This window comes from Coregonus lavaretus (assembly GCF_964263955.1).
Source record: "Coregonus lavaretus genome assembly, chromosome: 12".
NCBI classification, from domain to species: Eukaryota; Metazoa; Chordata; class Actinopteri; order Salmoniformes; family Salmonidae; genus Coregonus; species Coregonus lavaretus.
In genome coordinates, this window is record NC_139999.1 from 54787188 (window position 1) to 54812793 (window position 25606).

The window sequence follows — 25606 nt, forward strand, 5'->3', positions numbered from 1 at the left end:
GTAGATAGCCACAAAAGAATAGCAATAATAATAATATAATAACATAACATTAGCCTTTTAGCAAACACTTTTATTCAAAGTGAATTTCATACATGCATGCACACATTTTATGTATGGGTGACCCTGACAGGAATAGAGCCCACAATCCTGGCATTGCCAGTGCCATGCTCTACCTACTGAGCCAGAAGAAGACCAATAGTTAACTGTATTTGGTTACCTTTGAGGATGCCGCTCATGACCCCAGGGATGCCTTGGATGAAGGACACGTTGTTGTTGGCAAAGTACTCGTCACAGGTGGCGTTGAGGAAGGGAGTATCGCAGAAGATCTTCCACAGCTTGGTGGTGACTGTGCCGTTGCCACTCTCCAGTGTTTTGGCGCACACATCAAACCCTTTGGAGATCAGCGGGCGATTCCCCAGCATACAGACTCTGCGCAGCAGGGGAGATGTGTTAGTGTTTTAGTTTAGTTTATTAGGATCCCCATTAGCTACTGCACATGGAGCAGCTACTCTTCCTGGGGTCCACATAAAACATACAAATACATGACAAAGTACAGAAGAGTTATCGACAAGAACAACATATGATACACACTACGTGTGTTAGTGTGACGACCGGGAATCGAACCCCAGTTGTCCATACAGATTACTTTAGACTGAGTTAGCCACCTGAGCCGAAGCCTACGCATTGGCTTTGAGAGCTAGCACAAATCTGTGGGTATCAGTCCCCATATTGAACAGAAGAGTCCTCCCTACTGAAAATGTAACACAAGATGAATATGTTCCATTTGTATTTAACCCATCTGCTTATGTGCATTGAACATCATTTCTATATATTTTGAATATACTTCAAATCATCTTAAAATGGGTGAACATGCTCAAATTACATTGCAACAAAAGTCTCAAAACCCAAATTCCCCATATGGGCGAATTACATCAAACCTAATTCACATCGCACCCACATTGCTCAAGTTCGGCTCAGCCCCAATATTGAAGAGTAGCTTGGTCCCACATTCTCATGTGACAATGACCATAGGACTTGACAAGATGACACAAACAGAACTGGGAGCAGGCTAATTGAACAGTAGGGGTCCTTACGGGAAGTCAGGCGGTTCGATGGCTGTCTTGATGACTCCGGCATACACGGCCAGGATGGAGAGTATGACGCAGGCCAGAAAAAGCAGGGCCAGCTTGTTGACGTACTTGACCCCCACGAACACCACCGTGGCCATGAAACTGAGCACAATAGTGCCGTACACACGCATGTTGTTCAGCATGGCCGCCTCTGCCTCGGCCCCCTCCAGACCCTCCATCTTAAAAATGGCCGCCTGGGGGAGGATGTAGATCTGTGAGGGAGGGGAAACGGGGGAGGGGGGGGGAGAAAGAGACACAGAGAGAGAGAGAGAGAGAGAGAGAGAGAGAGAGAGAGAGAGAGAGAGAGAGAGAGAGAGAGAGAGAGAGAGAGAGAGAGAGAGAGAGATGACAGTTACAATGGACATAGATTGATATTGAATGTATCCTAACAATTGTATCAAATTATTGACTTGGAACTCTTCTTGCCAAAATATTGGGCAATGTATATTGTGATCCTGCCGAAGATAGGGAGAGAGAGAGAGAGAGAGAGAGAGAGAGAGAGAGAGAGAGAGAGAGAGAGAGAGAGAGAGAGAGAGAGAGAGAGAGAGAGAGAGAGAGAGAGAGACAGGATGGAGAGAGAGACCGGATAGAATAGAGACACAGAAAAAAACAGAAAAGAGAGAGAGAGACAGAGAAGGACAACTAGATCAACTGTAGAAACACAGAATCTGACACTTCCATTAACTCCTTTCAAATAGATGGTTGAAGTATCCTAACACACAATCATGACTCTCATTTCATCTCAATTTAATTAAACAACTCAAGCATGGGATTAATATTATAAATGAATTACCATTATATCTTATCACGGGTCAATCTAAAAACAGCCTCGCTGTTAATGAAATCATAACCTCTAATTGCTCCATCATTATCTGTCATCAGATTTCCTGTAGATGTTGTTTTATAGCATCTAATATTTAAGCAATAATGCCTGAGAACCCGGGAATTATGTAAGGGATAATCAACGATGGGTTATGCGTTCAATTGAAAATAATAAATTACATGGAAGGTGTGTTCCACGATGCGCTTATACCAAGGCTATAATTTAGCACATTTGCCACTAGAAACGTGTTCATTTGCCGGTAGAAATGTATTCAACATCCACTAAAGTAGCTAGCAAGTTTACTAGCTAGCTACAGTAGTTGCTGTGGTAACCAAACAAACAGACTTGTTATTTTAAGGAGTACATTTGTTTTTGCATTCTGAAGTTTTTTCCAGAGGGAGATTCAGTTTATGAATTTCCTGCCTGGGCTGCAGGACAGTTGTTGTCCCACAACTCCCGCATATCAACCATCCAGGATCCAAACAACCCATTTTATAATGAAGAAATAAGGCCTGAGATGGTGTGGTATTTAAGTGATAATGCCAGAGAAGCCGGTGTTTGGAGGATATATTGGCATGCATGGGTGTTGTTAGGGCCGAGACGAAGTCGAGGGCCGGTAAACCGTGCCAATATATCCTCCAAACACCGGCTTCGACCTGTCTCAGACATTTTTGCTTCATTATAAAATGGGCTTCGAGGGCATTATCACTTTTCTACAACGCGTTCCCAACATATTCAAATAATGATTGACATATTTTCATTAAAAATGTTATTTTGCTGAATGTATTCATACTAGTCCCGACACAAATCTAGGGTTGCTCCCCAAGCCGGCTGGTCGTTCGTTCTATCGGTTCGGTTGCCAGAGACGCGACCCAGTCGTTCAGTCTTTTTGTTCTGTATCTATGGACGCGACCCAGTTGTTTGTTCTAAATGTTCCATTGCCATACTGGCAGGCAACGTTCTTATCCCTTGCTTGCTAGCTAGCCAACTATGGCTAACTTACAGTCACGTCAAAAAGTGCAGCCAGAATAACAGCAAACTAGCTGCATTTGTTTAAGCTGTTTTCTAGTGACATTTATTTGGATACATCCATAACAATGAGCTAATGAGGCACGATATCGCCTGGCATAGAAAATCTGCTCACTGGTCAGGACACTGTTCTTCAGAGGAGTTAGCCAACAACACAGCTAGCACAATCACTTCAAACTGAAGCTGGAAATACTGCAAACTAGCTGCACTTTGTTTCATTTTACCTTTTTTTTCTATTGACATTTATTTGTATATATCCATAAAAATGATGCCATCTGATTCATGATTTCGACTGGCTGAGAAACGCTGCCTGTCTGTCCGTCTCGTCCCGACTCCCGACACATTACTATGGGACAGCTGGAGATCGAAATTGAATATTGAAACAATGTTGCACATTTCGGAGAGACAGACAGCAAGGTTTATACAAATCCCGCTGTTTAAAACTAAATGTTAGTCTAAAAGAAATGTGAGATAATGTCTAGATGCTTTTTATAGTGGAGATCAAGTTTATAAAGTGCTTGGCAGGGCTGATGAGACAGTGGATTGCACAGTCAGATGGAACAGGCATTTTAATGTCATAGATTTTGCCGGTGGTAACTTGTGGAATAGACACCGGCTGGAATGCGGTTTTAACCAATCAGTATTCAGGATTAGACTCACCTGTTGTATAAATGGCCAATATACCACTGCTAAGGGCTATTCTTAGGCACTATGCAATGCAGAGTGCATGGATACAACCCTTAGCTGTGGTATATTGGCCATACACCACAAACCCCAGAGGTGCCTTATTGCTATTATAAACTGGTTACAAAGTAATAAGAGCAGTAAAAATAAATGTTTTTGTCATACCCGTGGTATACGGTCTGATATACCACAGGTGTCAGCCAATCAGCAATCAGGGCTCCAACCACCCAGACTATTCTCAAAAGTTTTGAGAATGACACAAATATACATTTTCACAAAGTCTGCTGTCTCAGTTTTTATGATGGTAATTTGTATATACTCCAGAATGTTATGAAGAGTGATCAGATTAATTGCAATTAATTGCAAAGTCCCTCTTTGCCATGAAAATGAACTTAATCCCCAAAAAACATTTCCACTGCATTTCAGCCCTGCCACAAAAGACCAGCTGACATCATGTTAGTGATTCTCTCGTTAACACAGGTGAGTGTTGACGAGGACAAGGCTGGAGATCACTCTGTCATGCTGATTGAGTTAGAATAACTGGAAGACTGGAAGCTTTAAAAGGAGGGTGGTGCTTGAAATCATTGTTCTTCCTCTGTTAACCATGGTTACCTGCAAGGAAACACGTGCCGTCATCATTGCTTTGCACAAAAAGGGCTTCACAGGCAAGGATATTGCTGCTAGTAAGATTGCACCTAAATCAACCATTTATCGGATCATCAAGAACTTCAAGGAGAGAGGTTCAATTGTTGTGAAGAAGGCTTCAGGGCGCCCAAGAAAGTCCAGCAAGCACCAGGACCATCTCCTAAAGTTGATTCAGCTGCGGGATCGGGGCACCACCAGTGCAGAGCTTGCTCAGGAATGGCAGCAGGCAGGTGTGAGTGCATCTGCACGCACAGTGAGGCAAAGACTTTTGGAGGATGGCCTGGTGTCAAGAAGGGCAGCGAGGAAGCCACTTCTCTCCAGGAAAAACATCAGGGACAGACTGATATTCTGCAAAAGGTACAGGGATTGGACTGCTGAGGACTGGGGTAAAGTCATTTTCTCTGATGAATCCCCTTTCCGACTGTTTGGGGCATCCGGGAAAAAGCTTGTCCGGAGAAGACAAGGTGAGTGCTACCGTCAGTCCTGTGTCATGCCAACTTTAAAGCATCCTGAGACCATTCATGTGTGGGGTTGCTTCTCAGCCAAGGGAGTGGGCTCACTCACAATATTACCTAAGAACACAGCCATGAATAAAGAATGGTACCAACACATCCTCCGAGAGCAACTTCTCCCAACCATCAAAGAACAGTTTGGTGACGAACAATGCCTTTTCCACCATGATGGAGCACCTTGCCATAAGCCAAAAGTGATAACTAAGTGGCTCGGAGAACAAAACATCAACATTTTGGGTCCATGGCCAGGAAACTCCCCAGACCTTAATCCCATTGAGAACTTGTGGTCAATCCTCAAGAGGCGGGTGGACAAATAAAAACCCACAAATTCTGACAAACTCCAAGCATTGATTATGCAAGAATGGGCTGCCATCAGTCAGGATGTGGCCCAGAAGTTAATTGACAGTATGCCAGGGCGGATTGCAGAGGTCTTGAAAAAGAAGGGTCAACACTGCAAATATTGACTCTTTGCATAAACTTAATGTAATTGTCAATAAAAGCCTTTGACACTTATGGAATGCTTGTAATTATACTTCAGTATACCATAGTAACATCTGACAAAAATATCTAAAAACACTGAAGCAGCAAACTTTGTGAAGACCAATACTTGTGTCATTCTCAAAACTTTTGACCACGACTGTCCATAATATAGTACATTTTGTCAGATATGCCATTCCAATAAAGTATTCTTCCTCTTCCATACTTTCAAGCCAATCAATTTCAGACAATAGGAACAGATTTTTTTTTTAAGTGGAGCCGCATAACTTGGATGGTCATTACACTAGTGATGTTGAGTTCTCGTGTGGAGCAATGTACAATTGGGCCAAAACTCAAGCTTCAATGTGAACCGTTCGTCATTCTAAATATAGCTGCTTTTTGTGTTTGTATGGAGGGATAAACCAAATTCAAAGCAGCCTTCTCCAGATCCTCTCCTTACAATTCAGAGGGGATTGTTATTCCACAATGGAAACTAAGCCAGCTTTAACCCAGAAGACCAAATGAACCTCTAGGCTAGATCAGAATGTACAGATCCAGCCGAAGCCATTGGGGTAAAACCTATATAGGGTGAATCTCAATTGTATTTCCTTGATTCATTGTGTCCTCTCTCCTCGCCTTCTGTCAAAATGTGTGGGAGGAGATGGCCTGAGTGGAGAAACCTCAGACCTCCTCCGATACGTATTGAGAAGAAGACAAGGAGAAAGGAGGCGAGGAATCAAGGAAATACAATTGAGATGCACCCCTAGTGTGTTGATAACACTGGACCAAAGTGGCGGCAGTTTCAACAAATTATTCAGTCAATGCTTGAGCTCTCCCTAATGCAGAATTTACTAAATTACCCAGCTCTCAATCCAAGCGAGAGGAGTAACAGGGAGAGGAAGAATGAGTATGGAAAAAGAGAGGGAGGAGCGAGGAGGGGGACAGACAAAGATGAAAGATCTTTATATTTATTATAATTCATTGGGGAGAAGAATAGACAGTTGGAGAGGGAGGAAATAGCATCAAAGCAGAATGAGGAGAAAGAGAAAGAGAGAGAGAGAGAGAGAGAGAGAGAGAGAGAGAGAGAGAGAGAGAGAGAGAGAGAGAGAGAGAGAGAGAGAGAGAGAGAGAGAGAGAGAGAGAGAGAGAGAGAGAGAGAGAGAGAGAGAGAGAGAGAGACCGACACAGACAGAGATGGATAGAAAGATAAGTATTTCAAGCCCAGGTTCTTACCAGTAAGAGTTCGATGGACCCCAGAATGTACATGGCCCCAGCGAACGTTGTCCCAAGGTAGAAACAAATGCCCACAGCACCCCCAAACTCAGGCCCCAGAGAACGGGAGATCATATAGTAGGATCCTCCAGCTTCAGACAACAAATAAATACAAACACTCTTTCAATGACATACTTTTTAATGAAATATTAGAAACAAACAGCATCTGCAACTGAATTGATTTGGAATTATATGGATTTGGAATGATATATGCCATTTTGCAGCATTGCCATAATTTTCAAATACATTTGCTTCTTTCAAAGCATCAATATATTTCATGTAATTTCTCTGAGTTTAAATATAAATGATCCAAACCCTGCTATTCCCAAATCAGAGCAGGGTCATGTTCATTAGGGCACGCCACAGAAAACCAAAAAAATAAAATGTTTTGCAACGGAAAACAAACATTCGCTTTTCTTAATGCATAGATCCAGGCAGTAATAGCCGTGGGAAGTAGGGGTGCTGAGGGTGCTGCAGCACCATCTGATGAATCAGAATTAATAAATAAATATACACTTCCAATCAAAAGTTTGGAGACACCTACCCATTCAAGGGTTTTTACTATTTTTTACATTGTAGAATAATAGTGAAGACATCAAAACTATGAAATAACACATATGGAATCATGTAGTAACCAAAAAAGTGTTCAAAATACACAGTGGCTTGCGAAAGTATTCATCCCCCTTGGCATTTTCCCTATTTTGTTGCCTTACAACCTGGAATTAAAATTGATTTTTTGGGGGTTTGTATCATTTGTCCTGCTGGAAGGTGAACCTCCGTCCCAGTCTCAAATCTCTGGAAGACTGAAACAGGTTTCCCTCAAGAATTTCCCTGTATTTAGCACCATCCATCATTCCTTCAATTCTGACCAGTTTCCCAGTCCTTGCCGATGAAAAACATTCCCACAGCATGATGCTGCCACCACCATGCTTCACTGTGGTGATGGTGTTCTCGGTGTGATGAGAGGTGTTGGGTTTGCGCCAGACATAGCGTTTTCCTTGAGGGCCAAAAAGCTCAATTTTAGTCTCATCTGACCAGAGTACCTACTTCAATATGTTTGGGGAGTCTCCCACATGCTTTTTGGCGAACACCAAACGCGTTTGCTTATTTTTTTCTTTAAGCAATGGCTTTTTTTCTGGCCACTCTTCTGTAAAGCCCAGCTCTGTGGAGTGTACGGCTTAAAGAGGTCCTATGGACAGATACTCCAATCTCCGCTGGGGTGCTTTGCAGCTCCTTCAGGGTTACCTTTGGTCTCTTTGTTGCCTCTCTGATTAATGCCCTCCTTGCCTGGTCCGTGAGTATTGGTGGGCGGCCCTCTCTTGGAAGGTTGTTGTGGTGCCATAATCTTTCCATTTTTTAATAATGGATTTAATGGTGCTCCGTGGGATGTTCAAAGTTTTGGATATTTTTTTATAACCCAACCCTGATCTGTACTTCTCCACAACTTTGTCCCTGACCTGTTTGGAGAGCTCCTTGGTCTTCATGGTGCCGCTTACTTGGTGGTGCCCCTTACTTAGTGGTGTTGCAGACTCTGGGGCCTTTCAGAACAGGTGTATATATACTGAGATCATGTGACAGATCATGTGACACTTAGATTGCACACAGGTGGACTTTATTTAACTAATTATGTGACTTCTGAAGGTAATTGGTTGCACCAGATCTTATTTAGGGGCTTCATAGCAATGGGGGTGAATACATATGCACACACCACTTTTCAGTTATCTTTTTTTTTCATTTCACTTCACCAATTTGGACTACTTGTGTACGTTCATTACATGAAATCCAAATAGAAATCTATTTAAATTACAGGTTGTAATGCAACAAAATAGAAAAAACGCCAAGGGGGATGAATACTTTTGCAAGGCACTGTATAGCCACCCTTTGCCTTGATGACAGCTTTGCACACTCTTGGCATTCTCTCAACCAGCTTCATGAGGTAGTCACCTGGAATGCATTTCAATTAACAGGTGTGCCTTCTTAAAAGTTAATTTGTGGAATTTCTTTCCTTCTTAATGCGTTTAAGCCAATCAGTTGTGTTGTGACAAGGTAGGGGGGTATACAGAAGATAGCCCTATTTGGTAAAAGACCAAGTCCATATTATGACAAGAACAGCTCAAATAAGCAAAGAGAAATGACAGTCCATCATTACTTTAAGACATGAAGGTCAATATGGAACATTTCAAGAACTTTGAACGTTTCTTCAAGTGCAGTCGCAAAAACCATCAGGTGCTATGATGAAACTGGCTCTCATGAGGATTGCCACAGGAATGGAAGACCCAGAGTTACCTCTGCTGCAGAGGATAAGTTCATTAGAGTTACCAGCCTCAGAAATTGCAGCACAAATAAATACTTCACAGAGTTCAAGTCACAGACACATCTCAAAATCAACTGTTCAGAGGGGACTGCGTGAATCAGGCCTTCATGGTCGAATTGCTGCAAAGAAACAACTACTAAAGGACACCAATAAGAAGAAGAGACCTGCTTGGGCCAAGAAACACGAGCAATGGACATTAGACCGGTGGAAATTTGCCCTTAGGTCTGGAGTCCAAATTTGAGATTTTTGGTTTCAACCGCCGTGTCTTTGTGAGACGTGGTGTGGGTGAACGGATGATCTACGCATGTGTAGTTCCCATCGTAAAGGATTGAGGAGGTGTTATGGTGTGGGTGTGCTTTGCTGGTGACACTGTCTGTAATTTATTATTAAGGCACACTTAACCAGTGTGGCTACCACAGCATTCTGCAGCGATATGCCATCCCATCTGGTTTGGGCTTAGTGGGACTATCATTTGTTTTCAACAGGACAATGACCCAACACACCTCCAGGCTGTGTAAGGGCTATTTGCCTCCACAACAACACTTTTTGGTTACTACATGATTCCATATGTGTTATTTCATAGTTTTGATGTCTTCACTATTATTCTACAGTGTAGAAAATAGTAAAAATAAAGAAAAACCCTTGAATGAGTAGGTGTGTCCAAACTTTTGACTGGTACTGTATATATGGCACATTTTCTCCCCACAAAATTAGTGCACTGAGCCTTTATTACTCCCGTATGAATGGACAAAAAGAGTCATCAGCAGCGCGGAGAGAAACATTTTTTTTCTCAGCACCCCTACCCATAAACATCTTTACGCAGGCAGTCCCTCCATATTTCAGTCCCTATTCTTACATTTGGTGCCTAATGAACATTACCCAGATTTACACCACAAAATGGTGGCTACATTGTTTCTCCTCCTCAGCTCAAGCCTGTAATTTCCTCTCACCTCTGCTCTAAGCCAATCAAGGGGTGAGTCAGCCAGTGTGTGACGTGATTATTGGATACCATCTCTAATTATATAAACATAGCTGTATAAGGTTAATGTGGGGACCCAGGAGTCTGGACATAACTAATACTATAGCGTTGCTAAGGCTACTGCACTGAATATGCATTTTGAGCCAAAAGGGAATTGAAGAGTAGGTACTAGTCCCAACAGCGAACCCGGATGCCAACGCATGCTCACCCACCTGGCACTACTCCATTGGTAGCGATGGCACTCATCGAGATTGCAGTCAGCATGGTCTAAAGAGAGGGAGATTTAGAGAGAAGAGAACAGAGAGGGGAAATGGGATGTTAGTATTGTGTTACGTTCAATCTGTTACACGCTACTTGACAGGATATTTCACGGGCATTTCAAGTGAAACAAAAATGGGGAAAAATCTAGTTGTCTAGAGAGGACCGTGGTTTTCTTTGTACTTACTGAAACCAATAAACACTATGTTCTGACTTGTGCAGTTTCAGTTGAAAACCTTGGTGGTTTATAAGGACAACAGTGAATTTAGATTGGAGGTTTGATAGAACAACAACCCAATGGGCTGTCAACAAAAGAGTCAACAAGCGATCGACAAGGCACATCCTCCCGCCAAGCATGTCAATCTGTCTGTTTGGCTTTGAGTAGAGACGTGACCAGATGCAGCGTTAGCACATGGAACAATAGAGATCAACTTTAGGCAGACATTTACTAAAGAACCCACTGTACAGCAGCAAGGTGAAGGGAGGGAGTAAAGATGTAGAAGAGGAAAACAGTGTGTGTGTGTCTGTGTATATGACAGAGGAAGAGTGTCTGAGAGAGGAAGTGAGTGATTCGCATGTATTTAAGAGAGAGCGAGTAGTGAGGGAAAACTAGAGAGACATTTATGAGAGTAAAATAAATCAAGTCATTAAATATGTGTGTGTCTGAGAAAAAAATGACGGCTTTAACAGTAACAATATGTCATTAGCCGTGGTGTACTTCCTTAATGTCTACGTAGGCAGAGAGAGAGAGAGACATACACAGCGAGAGACCGACAAAGACAGAGAGTGAGATAACCCAGAGGACAGAAAGAGAGAGAGATGTGTGTAATAATTAACAGCGGTCGTTCTGTGAGAGGATGGGGGGGTGGAAGACGGTTAATGTTTCTTGTGGACACAGCAGTCTGTCTGGGTTAACAACAACAGTCTGCTCGACCGTGTCATACTACTCTCTTATCAGGTCATAATGAAGGAAGGCTCCCCCTCTCTGAGGAGAGCAGATAAGACAGTCATTGTTTAAGTGTTTTATCTGATGTGGGCAGGCTGGAAAATTCGAGGATGAGGTCGTTTGAGGCCGAGTGAATCACTCGACACAGTTGTATGGGAACGTTACGAGAGGGAGATAGAGTACTTACTGACTTTGTCAACTGGGGAAACCTGAGAGGGACTCAATACTCGAGCCCTTCATTGTAACGCTTTCTACTTTTTCTATAACGCTTTACACTGTATAAGCGTGACAGGATGATATGAATGAGTGGAGCCAATGTCGTCAGCAATTGTTGAAGTGTATTATATGAAGTGGGTGGGCCTCATATTTAGGGAGGAGCTACATGGGCCAGTGTGTGGTTCAGGGAATCACCAGTGTTCATTATGCAGGTTTTAGTAAGAGGCCATCTCACATGGAGAAACATGCTGTAACACTATTTCAGCTCTTTGTCATCAACTTCAAAAGACTTTGATGCTACCATAAGCAGACATAACAAATCCCATCAGCAGACATAACAAGCCAGGTGGGATTGCAAACAACATCCAAACAAACATGATTATGTCTGCAGAGGTATAAACATGGCAACATATAATAACCAACTGCTAACTATTTGCTCTTATGCATGTCAGTGCAATGGTCTAATGATTTGTCACTGAATAATTATTGGTGCCTATGGCTTTTAGGTGTCATATTACATATTTATGACTGCATTTAGAAGTTGGGTCTTGGTGGGTTGAAATGAAGTGTTACTAATGCAAATCAAACATGAACACAGCATAAGTATGAGATGAAGGCAATATTCCTATCTGTCTGGGTGATGGAAGTTGCCTAATCTCTTGTCTGATTCTGAGTCTGCTGTAAATCAGGATTAGGAATTATTGTGTTCATAAAACTTCCTCTCGGTTTGAGTTGAATCTCTTTTGGTTTGCAATGGCTTCCTATTTAGTTTGTGGTCAACAAAGACATTATTTACTGAGAGATGAAGAACAGAGTGACAACAACAATGACACCCACATTCCAAATACCATATTTTGATCAGCTCGTGACAAGTGCAGCAGCCTCGTGGCTGAGCTCCTCTTCGCTGTGTAATCGTTCCCTCTTCAGTTTCGGAGAAAAGCATTCCCTTTTGGTTTTTGTGTTATACTGTAGCTATACGCTAGGCTACATCCTGTTGGTTTGTTTTGATCAGCTGCCAGAGATGACAGTAGGGACAAGTTTTCTGTGTCACCCCATTTAATCGTACTTCGGCTGCTATGCGGATGAAACTCAACTACTTTTCTCCTTTCTCCCTTATGACACCCAGGTGTCGACACGCATCTCTACGTGCCTGGCAGACCTCTCAGCTTGGATGTCAAGCTCAACCTCGACAAGACAGAGCTGCTATTCGTCCCGGGGAAGGCCTGCCCGCTCCAAAACTCTCCATCACGGTTGACAACTCTACAGTGTCCCCTTCTCAGAGTGTAAAGAACCTTGGCGTGACCCTGGACAGCACACTTTCGCTCTCCGCAAGCGTCAAAGCAGTGACTCACCCCTGCAGGTTCGTGGTCTACAACCCTCAAACTCAACTCTGGACCTCGAATCCAGTTCCACTGAATTATTTCCTTGTTCCCTTCTAATCAGGGACTGATTTAGACCTGGGACAGGTAGAACAGAAAACCAGCAGGCTCCGGACCTCGTAGGGTAAGAGTTGAATACCCCTGCTCTACAACATCTGTAGAGTATGACCTTTCCTCACACCGTAAGCGGTGCAGGCCCTAATCCAGGCACTTGTCATCTCCCGTCTGTTGGCTGGTTAGAATACTATACTACACATGGTACTATCCCTTGATCATGTGTAGTAGTTACTATATAATTTTGTAGTATACTGGAAAATTATATCCTAACCACTGTAGTATCCCTCGATCATGTAGTGCTTACTATAGAATGTTGTAGTATACTGTAGTATAGTTTTTTTCCCCTAGGGGCTAAATAAACGTTCCACGTACCACAGTAAAATATTTAGGAGCATATGCGACCACAATGGTAGCACCGTAGAGCCCTGGAATGCACAAACTGTAAGTCGCTGTGGATAAGAGCGTCTGTTGAATGACTCAAATGTAAATGTACAAATGTAATCACTTCGCCTCCCAGTGACACAGTGGTCACATGACTACGTCATGATTTAGCAGCCAGAAAGAAATGCTCTACCCACTGGGGCAGCTAACAGGGATCCAAATGAGAATTTTGCCACGGACTTCAGGACTAAATTCATGCTTTGTTTATAACAGAATAGTCAAATGTGTGTTTGGATACTACAACAGGAGGACTTGGGAAGACGTTCGGTTGGTATTATCAGTCCCAAAGGACACAAGGATTGATGGGGATTACACATACAATCGTTGGAGCAATGACATTCATGCTATAGGCCTACAGACTGCATTACAGTGACATTAGATCAGAAACCAAAGCCTTCCCAGAGAGCTGGTATTAGAAATTAAAAGAGCTAGAGTAGGATTCCTAGTTAAGTGGGTTTACTAAGGATTTATCATGGTCCACACACACCAACACAGTCGTGAAGAGGGCATGACAACGCCTCTTCCCCCTCAGGAGGCTGAAAAGATTTGGCCTCAGATCCTCAAATTATTCTATAGCTGCACCATTGAGAGCATCTTCATTGGCTGCATCACTGCTTGGTATGGCAACTGCTTGGCATCCGACAGCAAGGCGCTACAGAGGGTAGTGCGTACGGCCCAGTACATCACTGGGGCCGAGCTCCCTGCCATCCAGATCTCTATACGAGGCGGTGTCAGAAGAAGGCCTTAGAAACTGTCAAAGTCTCCAGCCACCCAAGTCATAGACTGTTCTCTGTGCTACCACATGGCAAGCGGTACCGATGCACCAAGTCTGGAACCAACAGGACCCTGAACAGCTTCTACCCCCAAGCCATAAGACTGCTAAATACTACAGTTAGTTAAATAGTTAACCAAATAGCTACCTGGACTATCTGCATTGACCCTTTGTGTGACTCATCACATATGCTGCTGCTACTGTTTATTATCTATCCTGTCACATTATTCCTAGTTATATGTACATATCTTCCTCAATTACCTCATACCCCTTCACATTGACTCGGTACTGGTACCCCATATATATAACCAAGTTATTGTTACTCATTGTGTATTTATTATTATTTGTATTATTACGTGTTATTACTTTTCTATAATTTCTCTATTTTCTTGTTGGGAAGGGCCCGTAAGTAAGCATTTCACTGTTAGTCTACACCTGTTGTTTACAAAGCATGTGACGAATACATTTGATTTGTGGTAGCTAGACAGTGCATTATTAGAAACATGGTGCAGCAAAACACCTAACATCAATTTGCTTGAAGACAAGTCCTACATGGGTTTCATATTCACTCACATAAGCTATGGCTTTTAATTTTAGAAAACACAACATTTAGAATATTTGTAGAACATGGTTAGGGCTGGTTAGGGCTGTTATGGCGACCGTATTACCGTCACGAGTCATGTCAGCAGTCAAATTCCACGTGACAGTTTAGTCACTGTGATTAGGCTTCTCCAAGCTCTGATGCTGCTGATGGTCATTAGTAGCTTACCAAACTTGCTAACTGCCTGGTACTCAGCACTCTATTGTCCCTCTAATCACTCTGACATCAATGCAAATGTAATCGAAAATCGAATCAAACACTTCATGTGAGCCCATGAGCTCATGTTGCGCAACATTTCTATAGGCTATGCAATTGCGTGAGAAAACAGAGTGATGGCCTCTATTAAAAAGAGGAGGATCCCATCAGCTTTCTATAGGCTAGGCCTACTATATTTATTTCTCAACTTTCTAATATTAAGCATATTAAGCACTCTTTAAGACAGGAGTATAGCCTAACTGGCTGGCATGAAAATTAACCAAAGGAAAGCGTCCTGCATTCGCTATTTAAGTGCATAGATGACATGTATTTTTTTCTGCTGCCCCTGTTTCAAGACAGCTGCATGATAATGGTCCATTCTAAATCAAAACAAATTTCACACATATATTATTAAGTATATGTAAAGACAACATTAAATGAAGAATAGTCTGATGGGTGACAATATTAGCCTATCACTAGTGAAGGATATATTATCACTTATGAATGATGTCCAGCTTAAGGCAAGAAACAGCGCATGCTTTTTTTGGCGACTTTTTCAAATCATAGTCGCATACAGCAGCGATGTATACTTCTCCCGCCGGTCATCTGATAGGGAACAGACTAGTAGTGTTGGAAGGTGGGTGAGATTGTTGGCTTCTACTTGGCGGGTCAGGAGGAGTAATTATCCCTTGAAGGCTTTGACAAGGCTGTACATCTGATGTGCAAAAAGGCCCTTCCCTTGTAGTTTGGAATTCAGTTAATTCATGAGGGCCATGATGTCCATGGTGAAGGCAAAATCAGCCAACCATTCTTTATCTTGCAGTTGAGGGAAATCCACATATTTTCCTTTCATTTGCAAAAATTTAGCAATCTCCAACTTCAGGTCCCACACCCTTTTAAGCACCTTCCCCAAACTCAGCCATCTCACCTTTGTGTGGTAGGGGAGAGCTGCATGACCCGACTCTGTCTCTTCCAACAGTGAGATAAACTGCCTGTGGTTTAAGGATTTTGCTCTTATGAAGTTTACCACTTTAGTGACTGTATCCACAACATCGCTCATTTTCAGAACACATTTACAGAGCACCTCCTGATGAATAATGCAATGCAGGAAAATAATTTTCTAATCTGGGTTCAGCTCAGCTACTTGATCTTGTATCCTTTTCAAAAGGCCAACGTTTTTTCCTGTCAAGTTTGGGCACGCATCAGTGGTCACACTGGATAACTTTTCAAAACTCAGTCCCAGCTTTGCCACACACTTATTAACCTCCTCCAATAAATCTTTCCCTGTGGTTGTGCTCTTCATTGACTGCATTGAAGCAAGCTCCTCTGTAATTTCAAAGTCTGGGGTTATGCCTCGTAAGAATATCAACAACTGTGCTGTGTCACATGCATCACTGCTCTCATCCAGGGCCAAGGAGAAATAGGTGAAGTCCTTTACCTTGTCTTTCAACTGTTGTTCCATATTCTCTGCAATGTCCTCAACATGCCGTGTCACTGTTCGTCTTGACAGGGACACCTTTTCAAACAGCTCTTTCTTGTCGGGGCAAAGTATTGCTGCAGTGTCAATTAAACATTATTTAATGAATTCACCCTCAGCGAATGGCTTGCTATGTTTAGCAATTTTTTGGGACAGTACATAGCTAGCTATCGCAATTTCGTCGTTTGCTGAATGCAGTTTTGTGAAAAGTCCTTGCTGCTTTTGCAACTGAGAAAGCAACTCTTTCGATGCACTTGCCCTCTGCTCAGAAGACATATTCCTATATTTCTCTACATGCTTCGTCTGGAAGTGTCGGGACAAGTCGTAGTCTTTCAAGACAGCAATGTTCTCTTTGTACACTAAGCAGACAGCTTTCCCTGATACCTCAATAAAGAAATATTTCGATGTCCACTCTTGCTGGAACACCCTACATTCATTGTCTACTTTCCTTTTCTTTAAAATCTTTGAAAAACTAATTTTTGCGCAAATTCTAACTAGCTCTATTTGTAATTGTGACGTGTGTCAGCCTGTCAGTCACTGTCTGTCCTCATGCAGTTGTTATTTATACTTGCCTTCAAAATAAATGTCCCACAAGCGGTGGGAGTTAAATCATTACACAAAGGCGAGTATTCATTGGGCTTTTAATTTGAATAACAAATATGTTTTTCAAAACTTCACTATCACAAATTCTTTATGTGATCTGAGCATGATTCCGCGGGCCGTATTGAATCAGGTCGCGGGCCGCATATGGCCCCTGGGCCGGCCTTTGCCCAGGCCTGGTGTAGAGCCTAACTGGCATACATACGCAGCACGTGAGTTTCAACTTTGGGGAAGATCATTTTCACCATAAAAATGCACCTTTATAATAAAAGCATTACATGCATAATCTCATTTGTGGTCACTTTTGAGAATGGTGTTTTCCTGCTAATGGAACATTTGCGCTTATAGCCTACTGCCGTGTGCGCATTGCTGCGCTTATAATGTAAAGAAATAGTCTAATAGTTTATCAACATTTTAAGCTAAACGATCTCATCTGTTGCGTCAGGTTTTTTGATGCTAGTGGTTGTATTAATTTGGGATCTATTGCATCCCACAACTATCCCAGACTATGTTTGGAATATTTATTTCTCACACAGAATAGAATAGGTAAACTTTTGTACTATGGGGGATAGTAGATTGACATAGGCTAGTGCTTTTGATGTTCATTAGGCCGACTCATCTTGTTGGCTGACGAAAAGTAAATGTGGACAGTTCTTCCAATATCTTCAATATGCTCCTCGGAATTGGATAAGGACACGCGCAGTTGCATCCCCGAAGTGTCTGTCTTCACTTGTAGCCTGTGAGAAAGACCCGATTGTGAATGAGAGACTGATGAAGTGTGTACAGCCTGCGCAAAAAACTCATGCAACTTTTTTCAAATCATCATTAGAGTCGCATTATGCAGCCTTACAATGTATAATTTTTTTTTACATATAGCCCAACATTTGTATTACAACTAAAGTTACATAAATAACTCTAAATTAAGCATATAGGTGTACCTGTTTCTTTATTAACTGCTCAACACAGAATAGCCACATGTGCGCACTCCCTCAAATCGTTTGGAGAAAATATCCTTTCTATTTTATTCAGCTATGTTCAATTGTATTCTTCATACTATAAAATAATATAAAATAATGCCATGGAATTCTAAGCAAATCTTGTCTGCTAAATGAACTAGTGTAGCCCACAGCCATATGGCATAGCCAGATCAGGACCTAACATAACGACAACTCAGAGTATGCTATTTTGTTCTTCTGAAATAGACTACATTTTCTTGATATCATGTTTCTTTAGACCTGTCTAAAATAAATAGTGGATTTATTGTGATGGTGTAGGCTATATTACATGGATTTATTAGACTTTTAAAATGTAGATGTTCCAAAGATCTGCATCAGTGGCTTGTAGGCTATGGTTGGAAGCCAGGAGATGCTAAATATGTTTATGTTAATTAACAGTCAATTACCGTTAGACCTGCAGTTATTTGCTTGGCAATCACCGGCTGACAACATTTTATCACCGCCACAGCCCTAAGCATGGTACTTAATGTGAGTGTACTGGCATGTAGTTTCACTATTTGACATGAAGCTCCATTACCACAGACCTAGAACCATTGCCATTTGTTTGTAGTCCCAGTTATAGGAGATTCAGGTAATATCATTTCCAGCTTGTCCTATTGAGTGATTCTCAGACTTCGCTGGCATCTCAAGATGCCACAGTACCAACACGTCCCCTGGCCAATAAACGAGCCACTAAAAACGACGATTAGACAGCTGTTTAATCTGCCAATTCTGGATGAGACACAACACAACGCCGCTCAGCAGGGAGCTTAACCATGGGACGAGCTGGGAAGTGGTACACGGAGAGTAATAATAATCGCAAATCCGCATGTCCCTAACAAGCTAAGCCATCGATTCCACAGCGTTGCCGACAAGATGAGTCCAAATTATAAAGTGGAGTTCCGATTGATTGTATCGTCCAAATGAAACTAAAACTCTCGGCCTTTGAATGACCTTGCTGAAGTCGTGCTGAAATTGGTTTTGACAAGAAGTGGTTTGAACCTGCCCTGAGAAAGTGAACTATAGCCATCATTATATAAATTCACTTGACTTTTCAATGCCACAGAAGGGCAAGTTCATGCACTCTATTGTAAAGTACACTCTACATCAGTCTATCGGAGCAGGTTCACTACTGACTGCATTGTCAGGTAAAGGTGAATGGAGATGTCTTCCGTTTTTAGACTTCATAGCAAACGTATGTGTGCTGAATTCCAAATCGACCCCTAACCCCTACATCTTAAGCACCCCCCGTAGATCTGAGAGTTGGATAGATATCTACGCATTATAGTAATTGATTCATCTTGACTTCTAATTGGCTGGGTGAGAAATGCCGCCATATCCAATCCTCTCAGATCTAGTGGCTAAGGAATAGGGGCTTTGGGTCGATTTGTAAATCAGAAATAGTGCAGCCTCAATGAGCTGCCAAGTTCCTATACAGTCAAATGACAAACTAGGAAATGGAGTTAACAATTGTTTCAGCTATTATCCTTACTTTTCAACATGGGAAGGGAAACTTCTTGTAAAATAACAATCTGATTTGATGTTTATTTTCTGACCCAGATTGCATCTATTTCGCAGAAGGAGCACAGAACAAACCTACTGTATAGCCCAAATGCTAACTAGCCTGTCTAATGTTTTGCAGGACAACAACAATTAATCTCAGGTTTGTTGTTGTCAATGTAAAACGCATAAGCCTCCACAGATACACGTCAACATCACTTTTCTCTAACAAGCTTTCCCAGATCGGGGCCATATTGCAAATGGTATATTGCTAATGGTAATGCTCGCATATCATTAAATCCTTTTAAGGGATTTGTTACCATTGTACACCATTTCAGTCCTAATTCTAAACCCCCTGAAATACATTGAATTCTGTGTCCCTCCAACAAACCAACAATCATTGAAATAATGAGCAAGTAAAACATGGTTTTGTCTGTTTGAGATTTAAAATTGCATGTGAATTGTTTGACACAAATTGCTAAATGGTATTCAAAAAGGGCCATAAGCAGTTTATCGTTTATGAAAAAAATAATAAATATCTCTTCTCCAACCTATGTGAAGCATTGACGAGGAATGACCTTTTCTATACTTTCGGATGTCAGCTGCCAGATTTGACAACTTGCTTCAGCGGTTCGCCCCACACATCTCGCACAAGAGAACTCACAACTTGCCCGTTAGTGCTGCAGTAAGGCTGGCTGTGACCCTTCGGTTTTTGGCGAGTGGCAGCACACAGCAAAGTATCGCTGTGAGTCATAAACTAGGAATCTCAACCGTTTGTGCAATTGTAACGAAAGTGTGCCAGGCTATCTGGCATGTCCTGAAGGAGGATTTTGTTGCTTATCCCTCTGTGAAAAAATGGGCCGAAATTGCCAGAGAGTTTTGAGATTGTTGGATTCATCCATTTTGTGCAGAAGCTATCGACAGAAAACATATTCGGATCCGAGCTCCGGCAAGCAAGTACTAGAACTACAAGGGCTTTTTGGTCCTGATAGCAGTCTGCAATGCTAAGTACCGCTTCACCATGATCGACGTGGGCGCATATGGGGGAGGGAGATGCGGGAATCTTCTCGCAAAGTAAGTTCGGCTCCCAACTCATTGCAGGCCAGTAGCCGCTACCAAGGCTGGAGTGCTTGCCGGGGACCCAAACACCGAGCCCATATGTCTTCGTGGGAGATGAGGCATTGCCTCTGAGGGTAAACCTGATGCGACCATATCCAGGTAAAATATGCTAAATGCATGTGACAAGACAAATGATGTGAAAATTATACCAATATAGAACTTGTAATTATATGCCTCACATAAAAGTGATCTGGCATCCAATAAGAGGATGGGGGCCTATGTCCAAAGCATAGGCTACACAGTTGTTACAGTACACATTTGTGACCCGTTTCAAGAAACTAGGTGTATGTCGCACGTCACTACTTCACAGGAGAGGCATTTGAATGTATTTAAAAAAAAAATCAAAATACGTTTTTGGGCAGAAATGCCTTCTGGAACATGTGAACTTTAATTTGCCTTAATAAAAAACTTGTATGCCATCTGTAAATACGAATAAAATGGTTAAATAATGAGCCTAGTTGGTTTAGTCAGGAACATTACCGCTAGCCATGATTGGCTGAGATAATGGATGGGCTGGACATGTTGAGAGATGAGTTCAGATTTGTCTGCCATGTAGCCTGCTTCTGTCTATAACATGAGCTGCTAAGTATGTGTGGATAATCCTGTCTACCGCAACTTTTTTTGAAAGATATCATGAAGAACTGAAAATGAAACGGTGTTATTGTCACGGAAGAAGTTGAAATCAATGGGAGAGAGTCCAAAAAGAGAACACAGAATGAAGGCTGCTGTATAATACACCTGTCTCCGGATTACATCTTCAAACTAAGGGCAACCATGGCATCCGTGACAGAGGGAGAAGCGTTTGTTTTTATTGCAAGTTAAAGCATACTGTTTGCTAGCTAGCTAACGTTAGCTGGTGGCTCGCTAGCTAACGTTACGTGTATGATCTGTGTAAGAGCTCTAGAAAGAGGCCCGAGTTCCCGAGTTGGAATTCCGAGATGGATGACCGTTCAAATCGATTTTTCTCAGTCTGAGTATTTTTTCTTCTTCGAGTTCCCAGTTGTTTTGAACACAGCTTTAGAGTTGGGATTATGTTTAAATGTTTAGCTAAACAAAATACTCCACTTGTCACGATCGTTGAGTACAGGATTGGACCAAGGTGCAGCGTGGTATGCGTACATGTTCGTTTATTGAATAAAACACCGAACAAAACAACAAAAGCAACGACACGTGAAGTTCTACAGGCTAACATCAAACAAGCCAAACACACAGAAACAAGATCCCACAACATTGGTAGGCAACATGGCTGCCTAAGTATGATCCCCAATCAGAGACAATGATCGACAGCTGCATCTGATTGGGAACCACACCCGGCCAACATAGATCTACAATATCTAGATCTACACATAGAAATTCACACCCTGACCAAACCAACTAAAGAAAACCGGGCTCTCAAGGCCAGGGCGTGACACCACTATGCAGGTAAACGTTTCACTGTACCGTTTACACCTTCTGTATCCTGTGCATGTGACGAATAAACATAGGTTTTATTTTATATAGTGTGTGTTTAACCAGAGACAGTAATGTGAAGAACAACATGACCTGCACCAAAATCAGATTAGGATATAGGCGTAGGACTAGATAAAGTGTATTTTTACTACTACTTTTTGCTACTACTTTCACCACTTTTAGTCTTGCAATCTTTGGTTGTTTACTACACTGTGAATCCTTAAAGAGATGGGTGGGGCAAAGGTTTAAGAGGTTGTGAACGATGCTGAATGGGTGTAGACAAAGAAAAGCTCTCCAGTAGGTTTACCAAAACATTCACGGGCCATTTTCTCAAAAGTGGGGTTACAAGTTTATCAACTTTCAAAGCAGAATTACTTTCTCATTGATCCTCAACTCCAGTGTATGATATACCATTTTCTAGCTCGGAGTCTCTACTTTTATCCATTGTATATTTACAATTTTGCTACATATGACCGAATCCACGTGGTGGGTCACATTTGATAGCCTTCATGTTCCTGTTCAATACTAATGGAAACGCTTATTTCATTCAAAGGTTCTTCTGGCCTTGATGATGCCAAGACAATCTACAACTACCGCCACTCAAGAGCCAGAAAAATTTCAGAGAACTGCTTTGGGATCCTTGCTGCAAGATGGAGGATCCTGTGACAAGCCCTTGAGGTTGCCCCAGAGAAAGCAGAGACCATTGGGAAGGCCTGCGTGGCCCTCCACATCTACATTTGTACCACAGACACTGACAACACAGTCATCAACACGGTACATCCACCCCATGTTTGTTGACCACTCCACACCCACTAGGGACCCGTGTCCAGGAGAGTGAAGACAGGTGATACACCAGCTTCCTGGACCCAAGAAACATGTCAGCAGACAGGGAAACCAGAGTTACTATAGACGTGTGCAAAAACCTCAAGGACTACCTCCTCACGCCAACTGGTTGAGTGTCTTTCAAGGATGCTGCCATCACGTGGGGCATCCTACAATAAATGTTGGAGTGTGGTTTGGAAAACATGTGCGCACATTTGTTCTCTTCCTCTGGGTGATGACTGTTTATACACTATATATACAAAAGTATGTGGACACCCCTTCAAATTAGTAGATTCGGCTATTTCAGTCACACTGCTGACATGTGTATTACATTGAGCACACAGCCATGCTATCTCCATAGACAAGCATTGGCAGTTATAGCAGCAAAGGGGGCACCAACTCCATATTAATGCCCATGACACACTTGGTTTTGCTGTTTGGATTTTGCAGTTTTTCTTATTCACACTTCACAAATCACAATGAAGAGTACCATAATGACAGCCACTTCATCCTTGTGTTGTTTTAGTTTGTCATTTATTTTTAAGGCTAGACCCACAAGACATTTACCTTATCTAAATGGCCATGTACAACCTTCTGTTATGTGTGGTGGCCTTTCAACATTTCAATGAGGACTTTCCTGCTATGGTACATGTATGAGAATGGCTGTCTAGCTGTAGACAATAAGGACAGATCCACAAGACATTTACCTCATCTACATAGCTCATGTACAAAGCAGTACAATTTTACTGAGTGACTGATTCAGAACAGTTATATTTTCTGCCACAAGTAAAAATAACCAGACAAAGATAGTTGCAGACCTTTTGCTAGATATCATTTTTCCCCCCAGGTGATGATCACAAGAGGAAATAGTGAAATGTAAAACGCAGGGTGCCAATAAGAAGTGCATTGTGCAATGTCAAACAAAAGGTGCATTAACAAGACTGTGCTCTCAAAAGTGTGATTATGGAGGAAACCACAAAATAAAAACCAGTAAATTACCCACCACCTTAACATCTGAATGAGAAAATAGCAAATGTCAAAACCATGCAAATGTCAAAACCATCTCCATGGGCTCCTTTGAGTTCAAATGCTCACTCGAAATAACTGATTTCATAAACATCTCAATCTAACTAGCACACACACACAGTGTCTGTTTTCAGATGTTTGAACTATCTCTGCTAATCATTATGATAACAACACAGGCACAGGATATTTCCCACTCACAATTTCTCCCATCCAGAAACAAGCTGATTTCACATGTTCTAATGTATTGGTCACATACACGTGTTTAGCAGATTTTATTGCGGGTGTAGCGAAATGCTTGTGTTTCTAGCTCCGACAGTGCAGTAATATCTAACATGTAATATCTAACAATTTCACAACATATACCCAATACACACAAATCTAAGTAAAGCAATGGAATTAATAATATATAAATACATATATGGAGGAGCAATGTCAGAGCGGCATAGACTAAGATACAGCAGAATAGTATAGAATACAGTATATACATATGAGATGAGTAATGCAAGATAATTAAACATTATTAAAGTGAGTGGCCAGTGATTTCTAATTTATGTATATAGGCAGCAGCCTCTAATATGCTGGTGAAGGCTATTTAACAGTCTGATGGCCTTGAGATAGAAGCTGTTTTTCAGTCTCTCGGTCCCAGCTTTGATGCACCTGTACAGGCAGTGGCTCAGGTGAACAGGCAGTGGCTCAGGTGGTTGTTGTCCTTGATGATCTTTTTGGCCTTCCTGTGAAATCGGGTGCTGTAGGTGTCCTGGAGGGCTGGTAGTTTGCCCCCGGTGATGCATTGGAGAGACCGCACCACCCTCTGGAGAGCCCTGCGGTTGCGGGCGGTGCAGTTGCCGTAACAGGCGGTGATACAGCCCGACAGGATGCTCTCAATTGTGCATCTGTAAAAGTTTGTAAGGGTTTTAGGTGCCAAGCCAAATGTCTTCAGCCTCCTGAGGTCAAAGAGGCGCCTTCTTCACCACACTGTCTGTGTGGGTGGACCATTTCAGTTTGTCAGTGATGTGCACGCAGAGGAACTTGAAGCTTTCCACCTTCTCCACTGCAGTCCTGTCTATGTGGATAGGGGGGTGCACCCTCTGCTGTTTCCTGAAGTCCACGATCATCTCCTTTGTTTTGTTGACGTTGAGCGAGAGGTTATTTTCCTGGCACCACACTCCCAGAGCCCTCACCTCCTCCTTGAAAAACAAGTTTTAATGACTCCAAACTAAGTGTATGTAAACTTCCGACTTCAACTGTACCATGTCTGGCATATTGGTGTCTGTCTGACGATGAAGCCAACCCAGTTGTCGGACAATAGGCGGGACACACACCGGCGGCAGCAGCCCCATTCCTCATCTCCTTCACCTTTTTCAGATTGCGAACATTCCAGCCCCGAATTGTACTCAATTTTTCTTTGATATCGGTATCGGTGTTCAAATTTTGTGATATCTCCCTCCAGCTGTTATCTTTTGCGTTCTTGTCCGAATACAACTTAATCGAAGGATGTAGAGGTTATCATACTGTCTCACCTCCTCACACAGACGCTTCTCAAAACTGGACAGAGACGTAATTGTGCATAGCAAATGTTGAAATAAAAGCACAAAAAAAGTACACTTGCAAGTGGAATAGCAGTAGCAGCGAAGTAGAAGCACGTCCATCTCTTCCATGTTTATACCAGAAGGAATACCAGAAGGGATGTCATGTAGACACAGGGTGGGACTTCCATTGCAAAAATCACTCAATACTGCCCCTCAAGTCTTCGCAAGGAACGATTACAAGGAGCCGGCCCTTTTGTGACCAAAAATGACATTTCAACACTGTACCTTCCGTCACCGTAGTGTGTGAATTTACCTTTAAGACTAAAGAAAGGGGAGGGATGGTGTGCCCCTAACCCCCA

General features: G+C 42.2%; 1 protein-coding gene across 4 annotated transcripts in view; it reads right to left on the bottom strand.

Annotated features, from left to right (window-relative positions):
• LOC311138416 (solute carrier family 12 member 5-like) overlaps positions 1 to 25606 on the bottom strand; it is a gene marked incomplete at both ends in the record, with an annotated part of 278124 nt that overhangs the window by 34579 nt on the left and 217939 nt on the right. For all 4 annotated transcript variants that reach the window (XM_084173094.1, XM_084173092.1, XM_084173093.1 and 1 more), the window contains 4 exons: positions 218 to 429; positions 1095 to 1342; positions 6534 to 6664; positions 10078 to 10132. In XM_084173094.1, coding sequence (XP_084029220.1) covers positions 218 to 429; positions 1095 to 1342; positions 6534 to 6664; positions 10078 to 10132 — 646 coding nt within the window. The remainder of the gene's footprint in view (positions 1 to 217; positions 430 to 1094; positions 1343 to 6533; positions 6665 to 10077; positions 10133 to 25606) is intronic.